The sequence below is a fragment of the Asterias amurensis genome, chromosome 13 (genome assembly GCF_032118995.1).
Source record: "Asterias amurensis chromosome 13, ASM3211899v1".
Classification (NCBI taxonomy): Eukaryota; Metazoa; Echinodermata; class Asteroidea; order Forcipulatida; family Asteriidae; genus Asterias; species Asterias amurensis.
The window spans coordinates 17662546-17675157 of NC_092660.1; the positions used below are offsets into that span (position 1 = coordinate 17662546).

The 12612-nt window shown below is 35.2% G+C and overlaps 1 protein-coding gene across 3 annotated transcripts in view; it reads right to left on the minus strand.

Annotated features, from left to right (window-relative positions):
* Nucleotides 1-12612, minus strand: part of LOC139946229 (ELAV-like protein 1-B) — a 79419-nt gene that overhangs the window by 57859 nt on the left and 8948 nt on the right. For all 3 annotated transcript variants that reach the window (XM_071943849.1, XM_071943848.1, XM_071943847.1), the window contains exon 2: nucleotides 7880-8088. In XM_071943849.1, coding sequence (XP_071799950.1) covers nucleotides 7880-8088 — 209 coding nt within the window. The remainder of the gene's footprint in view (nucleotides 1-7879; nucleotides 8089-12612) is intronic.

Consider the following 12612-nt stretch of genomic DNA (forward strand, 5'->3'; position numbering starts at 1 on the left):
ACCCCCCAACCTTCAAGAGTTTCCCGTAGGATTGCGGAGTCTTAGAGAGGCAGCTTGTGTGCAATAGACCACGAGCCATGAAAATTACAATGATTGTTGCTCATCTGTGAGCGTTTTCTATGCATTAGTTGCCTCGGCATCGTCAAGGTATCTTGTCTCCTGATCGCCAGCGACAAGATAATGAGGATCGGTGAGATGTGAAGGCACGAAGCAACATAAGCCGTAGCCGTGCAACGATGAACACTCTGTTAAATATTGTTAATATTGTCTTCTTCCATGTGACATTGATAACTTGAAGTAGATAAACATTAAAGAAACCCAATATGTGTCGTCCCGATTTATGTCTAGACGAAGTGAAAATTTTCTTTTTTTTGTAAATAAAGAGAACATACTGTAGTCTCTTCAACACTTTTCTTTAAAGGCCCGATCATTTAGCCCTTGAAACAACATTGAAACATTTTACGGCTTAACATGCTTGTGTAGGCTTTATAATAGACTTTCAGGATTTTTACTCGCAATTTTTTTCTGATTTTATAAAGGCAAACAAAAAATCAGACTAAAGTGTGAAGAATATCCTGTCATTATAAATGCAGACATCCATTAACCAGTATGTACTTTCTGATGCCTCATAAACAGGTTTCCCTTTGTTAGGCTGTCCTAAGTGATGATTGCTTAACAAAGATTAATGATCAAACATCAGTTGGATGTCTAACCTCCCGTTTTTAATAAGCTTGTCTACATCTGTTAGACTCTAAATTGACATGTTACCATAATCCCCATAATCTGACTGCTAACTATTTGTATAACGGTAAAAAATCAATACTAACAATCAAACCACAAAGTTAGTTGTGAATAAACCAGAACTGTACACATATAGCCAGGTGGCCAATCAATTTCAGCCACTGCAATTTTCTTTGTGATGGCAGAAAAAGACCAGGGTCTACAGTACTTTCTTAAGTCAAGAAATAACATTTCATCTAACAAAGGAAATCAATAATTCCCAGTCTGTTTTTAAACTGGTGGGAGGCCAACAATTAATTTTTAAAATGACAAGGGCTGTCCATTGTTGGATGAGTTATTCTGTAAAGGGAGAGAGCAATTACTATAAACATCTTTGACTCTTTTATTTGGTGTTTGACATCAAGTGTTTCAGACCAAAGTCCCGTGGACTTCAGTGACTGGAAAGCAAAAACCAAAGTCCAGTTTTATTAAATGCAGGTTGAAATTTGTATAATGGAAAGACATGCATTGATCAGGAAATGCGCCCCAGTGAGCAGATTCTGTGAAAGCTTTGAAACCAAACAAAAACAATTTTCTTTATATATATTTTTATATATATTTAATTTACATTCAGCAATTTAAAAAGCCAAGATATTAATTAAAATCATAAAATCATTGGCCTATTTTAGTCTTTAAAGCATTGATACTGAGGAGGTTTCGCATGCCGGACGGATATGCATACATTTAGCCTTCCGTAACTTACTTACGCGTAGCAAGCATGATATCGGTGCCGTCTGCACGTATAGCGGATAGCAAGTGGCGTCATAATGACGACGTATCCGTCCCACTAAACGTATCCAATCGCATGCGAAACCATCCTATTGTAATACTGGAGGTATAATAAACCGAAAATAACGAACCGAAAAAAAACGAAGGCCAATATTTAGAACGAGAATGAAACCCAATACATAAATAAATAAGTGCAGTTTACTCAATTTCTTTTTCGACAATTTAGATAATCAGAAAGTGAAATTTTGTTACACCAGGAAACAGCCTTGAATCCTAACAATTTATCAGTCTCAATTCATTTATACCACTTCGTGACCTGGCCCAGATCTGCAAATATCATTATAATATCATTCAATATAGGCTCAGTTGATGCACTCCTGTCGCTGCCCATCAATTTGTAATTTAATGTTTGATGCCACCAATGAAGTGCAATGTGTCTCGAGTCGCATGAAAAATGTTTGAGGAAATCTCTTTGGTGTCAATATTTTTTTAATATATTTTTGTTGTCCGTTAGTAGGTCAACATGAATTTAAATCTCTTCTGCTGAGTTGATGACCATATCATCTTAAGTACTTTACTTGTTTTATTCTTGCCCTTATAGCAAACTGGCTCCAGACGTTTTCATTTAAAGGTGATTTTTTTAAATTTTTAGAACAATCTGTTCATCCTGATTAGTTGTCAACCTCAGGCCTAATAATGAAGGCAAAAGAAGCAATTGTCTGTTGCACCCTTGTTTCTAGGTACCCCCTTTAAATCTTCCAATAAGAATTTACAATGTTCTCCTCTTAAGAGTGCCTTTGCCCTTTCAAAAACGAAGCATCGATATTTACACTTTATTCCAATTCCAGAAAGATATGTGGAAACTTTTTGGCTAAAACTCACACAAGGAAAACAAAACTCCCTTCCTGAAGAAACTGAAACCGTGGTTCCATGGTAAGCAATATTGTCACAGAGATAGCAGGAAAAGCTTTGTTATCTGGATGGGAAGCAAGATCAACAGTAATTCCACCATGAGCAGAATGCATTTAGCGATACTGGTTGTGGTATTATGGTATACAGGATATCCGTTGTGTGTTGTGGTGTGTGGTACTCAGGCTGTGCCCAGTTTGACTGTAATACCAAAACTAGAAGGTCAACTTTATCCATGGTACAGGGCCACTAACAGCTGCCTGACTTGTAGTACATGTAGAACACACTCCATGTAGAGTACAGTAGAGAGAAAACAGTGTACAGCTTTACACACAAAGTGACTACAGGACAATTCAATCTCCACAAATCAGAAGGCATGGTGCCATGGATGTAAATTTTTCTATCAATCAGTCTTTTGTTCTGCTGAACACATGCATTGTAAGTCAACTCTGAAGACAAAAGTGGAAAGACCTCTTCATCCTAATAATTTTTACATTTTATTTCACATTTTAGGCTCTGTACCGAGATAAAATATTTTCTGACAACTGGACTACATGCTCAACTCTCAGCATGCCTCACATTTCAATGCATTTAAAGAAATTTACAAAATGTATAGAGAAAAAGGTAGAAACTAAACAGGGATATCAAGGAGTTGAGGAAAACATAATATAGATGGAAGGTAATGCTGGATTTGCTGTAGGGCAGGATTTCCAGAATTTTTGTTTAGATAACTCCTCTTTTTTAATTGCCTAATGCAATCAGCTTTAAACATTTCAAAAATATGAAACGCTGATTTCAATCAAAATTGTATCCTAGCGATTTAAATTAAAACTGTATCTACATGAATTGAAATTTGGACTGAAGCTTTATTAAAAATACTCCCAACCAAATTAATCCTAATTAATAGTGTACCAGGAGAGCTGCATTTACTTCCTACCAACCTAGACATAGCAGTTACTGCAAAACCTTTATTTCACAGCATCCACCCACCCTGCAGTTTCCAGGGTCCTGCCACAATGAAATGAAATTCTAGAGAGTAGCCAAGTTTCACCCGAAGCTACTAGAATCCAGATTTGTTTTCTCAATCCCCACAAGCAACCTTAACTCTAGTAATCTGCATGTTTTGACAACTGTAACAATATTTCAAATCTCTTGTGGGCTTTAATTGTTCAGGTTAGTTGTTCGACAATTTAAACTACATTTATGTGCAAGCTACAAAACCTGCACACAAATTAATATTGATTGTGTCCCTTAGCAAGTGGGAACACAACTTTAACAGTGAATACTAACCATGTCTTCGGGATGTTTATTGCAATTTCCGAAGAAAATTTCTAATTTCTTTCTCCCCCCCGTCCATTTTTTTCTAGTTAATTTTTGTTCTTCTCTTCTTCTTGTCCTTACATGTTTCTAGCCAGAAGGTGAAACAGCAGGTGTATACGCCTAAGATCCAAAATGTGTCGGGGAGGAAAAAACAAGAGATGTTTACCACTTATCGCGCTTTAGTTTGAATGACATCCCTGGCTGGCTGGCACAGGGGGAGAACGTGTTTTAAAACACAAAACATCCACTGTATTTAAAAAGCCATAAGCTATTATTCCATCAATGCATAATTCATTGTGTCGAAAGAACGTTGAACGGTAGAAGAGGCTTCTTGGATTCAAATTCACCCAAGTCCACGACAACACATTCAAATTATTTAGGCAACTTTTAATGCAACAACAAGATGCTGATGTTTGAGCCAGTTAACCATTGAGGAATTTCAAAACTATTATGAAAACAATTTTATATATCAGCCAATATACATCAAAGACTTAGTATCAACTGTTGTCCAAAATGTATTTTCAATTAAAGAAAATAAATATATTTTTATGTATTAAAGGACCAACTAAAAGTGATTTATTTTTGATAGAAAAAAAATGTTCACTTTGGTTTTGGGGATGAAGAAATATTAATGTTGTTTTACTCGAACACAGATGTGTGTTAAGCACTTGTATATAAATTTGGTCACTATTTTTGCCTAGTTGCTTGAGCATCTAAATGATAAGGAATACTCATTAGTTATCTTTGAAAACGGCCCTAAGCAAGTGCATAATTTTATCCTTAAGAAACAATTTGGCAATGACGAAAAAAACAAAGAATACTAATTGTAAAATTACATCAAATAACATTGCTGTTTTTAACAATAAAACTTCAGAGTCCTGAATGTAAATAGTCATCATCTTGAAGACTTAGGAGGAATGAGAAATGAAACCGAGGCCAAGTCTATGTACATGTCTGTACTGTTACAAGAATTGTCTCTGAAAAATAATCCATTGACCGTACTAATTTCATTTTCCCCCAAAACCAGTTGAACCATCAGACTGTCTCTAATTTGCATTTGTTTTTCTAGGCCAAAAGGTCAAAGCTGCCAAACAGAACAAGTGGGGTTGGATGGCAGACATCCGCTGGCAGGTTCTTGGATGTTATTTGAGGAACACAGTAAAATGAGTCCAGAAAGTATTGATTAGAGCAATATCTTTCTCTATGCTGTACACCTACAGGCTGGCCATAAATCAATTGTGATACACTGAGAACAACCAAAGCACAACAGTACATGTGCTACACTGTTTTCTCACAGTGTCACATTTCATAATTAGTGGATGCAACTGTCTCCGCAGACTATGAAAATCAAAACTGCTGTATCTTCGGATCCCCCCTAGGCTACCAGAAAGCCCTCCTATGTTGCGATTTATCATCAGGACTGAAATCAGGTGATTTAAATGTTAATCTTATCTTTTAAGGTAGATTAACATCAGAAATAATACTTCTAACTTGTACCTGTAACTGAACTTACAGGTACTTCACACAGCTGATAAGTTTAAAGAAATAATTTGTCTCACTTTCAACCCCCCCCCCCAACAAAATTATGTATAATTGCCTATTGATTAAAACATTTTATAAATGTTTATATATGTCCAAGACAGCTAATCATTTATAGAAGCAATTTATTCTGGCTTTGTACAATACAATTTCGAAGGATTTGGCAATTCAGCTCGGCTTATTAAAATGTTTGATTGAATTAGAATAATTTGCCTGACAAAATTCTGTTTTGATTACTGGCGGTTCACAACAAAAGGTGACTTTTTCTCTAAAAATACTTGACTTTAAAAAAAAATCACAATTGCAACCCAGCAGCACTCGGGGTAGTTTTGGAGTTGAAAACATGAATGTGAAAAACATTCACCCAAATTATAAAAACACTCGCACAAAAAGCACGTATTAAGCCATAGACAGCAGCAGTCAGATTTACATTGCTGACAAGCTGCATGCCCATATTTTGCAGCTAAAGTTCATAGTCCTCAAAAAGCTTTTTTTCTTCTATTTTGTAAAGGTTTTTTGTACCAATTTCCCTCTATCATTGAACTTTGCTATGTGTTTTTGTGTAGCTTACTAACGGAAAGGATTTGCCTGCACGATACTTAGAGCATCACCGGATGCCCAAACAGGAAGAACTCTGAGAAAAAAAAAAACATCAACCATCACCACTATCCAACAGATCAAACTTTCCAGTCTGTTAAAACATCATTGATACTCATGGACTATCAAAACTAAACTGAACAATGATTTCTCATGTAAAGTATAGCAGAGTCAGGCTTCCCAAAATTTGCATTGCTTTGTTCCCTGATTTATAAAATTGAGTCTTGAAGTTGCATACACTATAACTATGGCTGTCTGGGATCTTTTGGACACCCTGTTTTTAGACACCCTATTTTATCCGTCATGTACATGTAAGTGAACAATTTGGACACCCAGTTTTTTAATTTCCAGCAAATGTTGACACCCTTTTTAGCAAATCCTTACTAAAACCTTGACTTTACATAAAAATTTCCATCACTGTTTTATTCTAGAGACCCACTAATCAAACAATACAAGCTACAGAACCAACAATTTCACTTTGAAACAAGCACTGAATGTAATCATCGCCATTTACATAACAAGGATACAGCTCAGAAATTTTTTCAATTATCCTAGATTTCTGGCATACCAAATAATACTATTTTGTCAAAAAAATACAACCCATAAAGCTTTGTTTTTGAAAGGGCAAGGGCACGTCTTAGCGGATTTCTGTTTGAACATTACAAGGGACACAGAAACAAATTGTAGCCATTGTCTCCGTTATCAGCCTTGATGGCTACTCTAATTTTGATTTAAGATAATAAGTTTGCACCATCTTAAACACGCCTTGGCATTAGGCTTCAATAAATCTTAGTTATTTTCCCCTCAAAACATGACAAATTAGAATCATATGCCACATCTTCAAAGAAAAATATAACAGACAAAAGCACCAGAATATATTTAGAAAAGTGACCTTGCGTTTATCCCACATTTATCCCATCCATTTAATATCACAATCACCTAAGTCTAGGCAATCAGCAAAATACATCCATTTAAATATATTTTGAGTCTGCATGCATATTGCCGGAATATTCCAGTATTCAAAACGTTGTGGTTAATTGTGTCATGAACAGTTTTGATTGTTATTCACAGACACAGAAAAGGAAAAAAATTAAAAAACAAGGGCAATAGAAACCATGTTGACGTTTTTAATATTTTGGTGTTTCCATTTTTTTCTTCCAAACAACATCCTGAGAAACCATGTTGACGTCTTTAATATTTTGGTGTTTCCAATTTTCTTTTTCAAATAACATCCTGATCATTTGAATTGGTTTTTCCTTTTTTGGGGTCCACATAGTACAATACACTGGCGGACAATACCGCTTTAACCTCCACCAGAACATGTTAGCTTTACAAATTATATTGCTTTATCACTCACTAACAAAAGCATAATCTTTTGTGATGCCGGGCCTAGCAGTTGCCATAGCAGTGGATGATGTCATAACGCCAGCAGTTTTATGTTTAAGCTGAGACTACTGCGACAGGCTATATCGATGCCAAAAGTAAAGCTCAAAATAAAAATGAGTCTTTGCGATATTTCTCTACCATCTGTAGGAAGCACGTATATCCTCAGATGTTGAAAACATATGGGGAATGCATCCTAACTTGCCCTGGGTGATCAAAATCTGCACACAGAACCTCAAATCCAGACAGCCATTTATTTTATGAGGTAATCCTCCACACACTTTATGTGATAAACATGACATCTGACTAACTTCTACATGTACATGCTCGGGTTTTGAAGGGCGACCTAATTTAATGTACAATTATTCCATTATGTCCATGGAATAATGTTCTGTTATAATGATAAACATGGCCAAGTGGTTGCAAAGCCTTGATGTTTTCCCTTCTCAAAATTGTTTTCTACCATTTTAATTTTAAACTTGATTTCTGTTATCAGTTATTTCCTTTGACCTATCCACTGATACCAATACAAATAAAATCTATCACTTTGTAAACAATGATTGTTCTAAAAAGGCCTACAAAGATACTAATTTCAATTACACTAATGAAGTTTCTTATTTACCTGTGATTTTGTCCCGGATGAGTTTACAGGACTCGATGTCTCCAAATTTTCCGAAGAGTGAACGCATTTCATCCTGTGACATATGCTGTGGCAGATAGTTGACAATGAGATTTGTCTTACTGTCTTCATTATTGTTGTTATTGTTGGGTTTGGCCATTACACCATTCTGCATCTGACTAGGTCCGTCCATCATTGTGCCTGGTGGTAGTCTGTTTATAAAAAATAATAATATAAAAACGACAATGGTTAATAAAAATCAACAAATGTAAAAACCAAATGGCGAGGTATTTGTTTACCATTTTTGTTCTCTACACCACGCACATGTAAAGCATACCACAGTTCAATTTCATAAAGACGCTTATTTTTAACAGAAAATAAACAGGATACCAGTTACAGATTGTACATGTGACAGTATTTTAGCTGTACCTCATTCTGTTAAGCATTGTGCTTAGCTACTTGTGTTTAAAAGCAGCTCTATGAAATTTGGCACATGTCGGAATCCCAAAACAGTCAATCTAGAAAGCCAGTCAATCCAGTAAGCCACAGCAACTATGTTAGTCATTCATTCTTTTTAAGTTATTCAATTACGGACTTCTATGTCTTCGTCCAGTCTAGGGCCCAGCTGGTCATCTATTTTGAAGCTTTACAATATAATTAAAAACAAGGACAACAATCAAAAGGGAATTAAAACTCTTTTGTGAGTCTACATCTATTAAGTGATGTTTACAGAAACATCCGTTCTTAATCAATCGCAGGAAAAACAAACCACTTGGACTTTCTTACATTTTAGCGACTACTATTCCCTGACCTACCACTACCAGTCCTATTCTGAAATTGCATGTCATCGAAAAGAGAACTCTTTTTTTAATGGCCTCACTTCCTATACCTTTAAACATATTTTATTCCTGTGTCTCCATGGTTTCAGCCTATTTTGAATCTATTCTACACCATGTTTTTGTTCTTTAAATGTTTTTATTTTTGAACACAGTCACTCAAACGTTATACTCCATCAGTCAGATCAAAAACTAGGCCTCTTCTAATGACATTTCTATTTGTGCAATTTGCCGCATTGTTTAACAACTTTACAATAATCTAATTCAGAAGCAATTCATTGGACACTATCATAGAAGGTTCCTAATAACATTGAATGTGCCGTGGTTATTAGAGAAAAATTCGTCACTCACTCAACTACGGCGTAAAATCTTGAAATGTTTCTAATTGTGGGATTTTTTCACAACAATACTATCCATTCTTACATCTCAGAATGGACATGGTCAGACCTTGAATTTTCTTAAAGTCAGTTCAGGAGGAATATCTTACGAGCATTGGGTTTGCATTTGAACTACTTCTTTTTATACCAACAACCTTTATGTAGCTATAATCAGGGGTGAGAATCATTGCTGCAGGTCTGACTCTAGGATCAGAATTATCAGGAAGCATACTGAAATGACATTTCCACATTTGGGTGAACCTAGTTGGAGTTTCTAGGAAAAATTATCCTCAGGAAGAGCAGTGAGAGAAACAGGTAAAGAAAAGATAATATCTGCTCTTGTTTTTACCAAGATCTAAGCAAATATATAGATTCAAAATGAAATTCTTAACATTTCTCATCCCGGTAAAATGTACTGATTCACAGTTTTACCTAGAACTGGTACATGGGATAAACTGTGTATCAAAATTGTTCACTTTTAATACACTAATATGTAAATGACACACAAATCAGGGTGTCCAAAATTAATACAGGATGTCCAAAAGACTAATGAGCTAAAAGTCATGTACATTACATGTAAGGTTGCTGACTACAATGTATCACCACTAAGTTTTGTTGAAAGAATGAATATGTTTATTTTAGAAATCAAACATGCTTAGCAATAATTTCATTCTCAGCAAAGCAACTCTGACACGGCAATCGGCTTTAGTCTGCACTTCTGTTTGAAAGTAATAACAGTTAATCTCCTGTTGTGGGCAGTCAAGGACTCTTTGAAGCAGTGTAGTACACTTAATAGTACAACATGTACCTCGATCCCTCAATATGCTGAGTTCGTTTTCAATGATTTACTGGCTACAATCAGCAACTTTTAGGATTTCAAGTATCATGTACATGTATTACACTTGATAATGATCTCCTGACTCTTTGAATGACAAGGAGGCGGTTTTAATCACAGATCATGAAAGAAATGTAATGAGAATCAGACATTTTTGAGCCGGATTGGGAAAGGAGGTTTCATTAAAAGATCCTTGACCATGTAATTATTCATCATGGTATTGCAATCTAGTTAGAAGTAATGCTTATAAAGACATAACGTTGCAAATACTTGTATTAAATAGAGATTGAGTTTCCAATTGTTTGTTTTGGTCTCTTCTTCATGAAGAATATCAAACTCCCTCTTTCAGAATCATCCATGAAGTGTGCATGAATGTAAATTACCAACAAAGTCTAACAAAAATTGTATGTACAACGAGCAGCGTTTCTCTGCGCTTAGCAAGTTTGGATGCATTTGGCCCCGATTCCAACTGCATGCTTTCACCAAGTGGTTAAATTGGGCAAAAATTCTTCGCAATAAGCCTTTCATTCTATCCCTATAATTGCCAATTATCCCTGATGTAATGGAAGTGTTACATCATAAGTAGTCGTTATCAACACTGATTGCAGGTATCTGATAACAAAAAAGCAGTCTAGTATTTGTTTGATTTGCTGGTATTGAAATTAAAGCGGATTGGATAAAGGTGAAATCTGTTCGCTCTGATTTAAAAAAAATAGATTCAAATAATCACTAGAAAAAATAGTCACTGCACTTTTGTGGATATTAAATAACTAATTTTAAAAGCAAAGATGTTTTCAAAAAGAATTAAATTAGCTTTTGATAACACTCAAAATGTGACTTTTTAAAGCAAGTACACATTGCCTAAATTCATCAACTTCAGAACAGTGTAGGGTATCCATCAATATTTGGGTTTATATTTTAGAACAGTGGTTTAAGGCAGTGAGTGTCATATTACACTTTGCCAGCTCCCTTTTTTAAAATTCAAAGCAGAACTAGGTTAACCCGATTTAAAAAGAAAAAAACAGTAAGTCTCAGAGGTTAGACTGATAAATAACGACCGGATATTATTCCAGAGGAGTCATTGTGAGTGATCTTAGCAGAATTGATCCCAGTCTAAAAGCCTGCTTATTTATGTGCTGAGATTAACAGACTAAATCTATTTTTACTTAGTAGTCCTTCATCATCGCACTTAGCATGAACCGACCCGCGTTGAATCATCATGTTCACTGACACAGTTTAATTGTCAACATGCCCTACGGATTCATTCAAAACAGGTCAGCATATTGAGCGGGTCGTGGTGGCAGGAAACACAAAGCGTATTCCTCAGCACGTCTTGGGCTTCCTACAGTGCAGAATATGCAGCAGCGTACACACAGTGTCTGCTCAGATTACAGTGTTAAACAACTCAAACAAGCACTGCTAGGCATTTTGTAAAATTAACATTTTCTCCTTCCATGTCAAGATGAAATGCTTCTCAAATTAAATTTAATTTAATCGTGGAAATTACTTGCGTAGCAAATTATGGGAAAGGTATGTTGATGAAAAAATAACAACTGTTACAAACATGAAGAAAATGTTTCGGAAACGCCAATAATTCATCTCAATTTTATGATGATCTTGAACTGCATTGCAAAATTTAGTAATGAATGCATCACAAGTAAAAACTATTGTTTTGAAACTAAAATTTGTTAATGGTAGTTGTATTTAATGATAATAGATTCTGCAGTTTCTTTCAATTAAGAAATCAAATCTTAAATTTCTGGAGCTAAATTAAATTTTTACTCTTTAATGGATGGAAACTTATGCTCCTGCAAAACAGTGATTTTAAAAAATAAATAAATATTAAACTTCTTTCATGTATTTTGCTTGAAAGTAGAGGAAATTGATTTTATTTCACAAGATCAATATCCGCAAGTTCTGATTAAATATGACTGTCTTGTAAGCAGATGGCTAGATTCTTAAAAGGTCAACTATTTTGTGTCCAGATGTCAATTCACTTAAAAGAAAAAGGGTCAATGTTGGATATGGAATTGGCAACAAGAACCATCAAAACAATCTATGGTTTCTTAAAAGCACTGTTTTCTCTTTTATAAAAGGAGAGGACACTACCTTCACTTACTCATTTCTTCACAACTGATAAAAACAAATCCAGTTACTATTTTTTCTTTTTCTTTTTCAAGATGCCAAATTTAATATCAAGAATTGATTCACCTTTTGAATTAATTCTATTTAAATCGACATCTACAAAGTTGAGTATTCACCAAGATCCAGACATACCCCATCTTCAAGATAACACGAAATCTAGAGGGATGCTAACTGGCATTCAATGTGTTTCCCTTAGCGAACATAGTTCACTGCCTACAGCACACAGACATGTACTAAATGAAGCATGTCCATATATGACCTGGTTTGCCGCCAGCTTGCTTGTACATGACCCTGTAGTCATGCCATTGAACACTGAGATGTCTTGGAAAATATGATCCGAGATGGATAAATTGAACCTTCGCACAACCAAGAAATTATTTATTGTGTCTGTCGGAGATAGCCATGAAATATTTGTAGCTTACAAATATCAGAGTGCAGCAAAACATTTGATGGAGTGTGGCTCTGTTGTCTACCTTGTTACGCTCGTTAAATAAAATCTTACGTCCAGGGATGGCTAGTATTTAAAAAAAATTATTGGTTAAT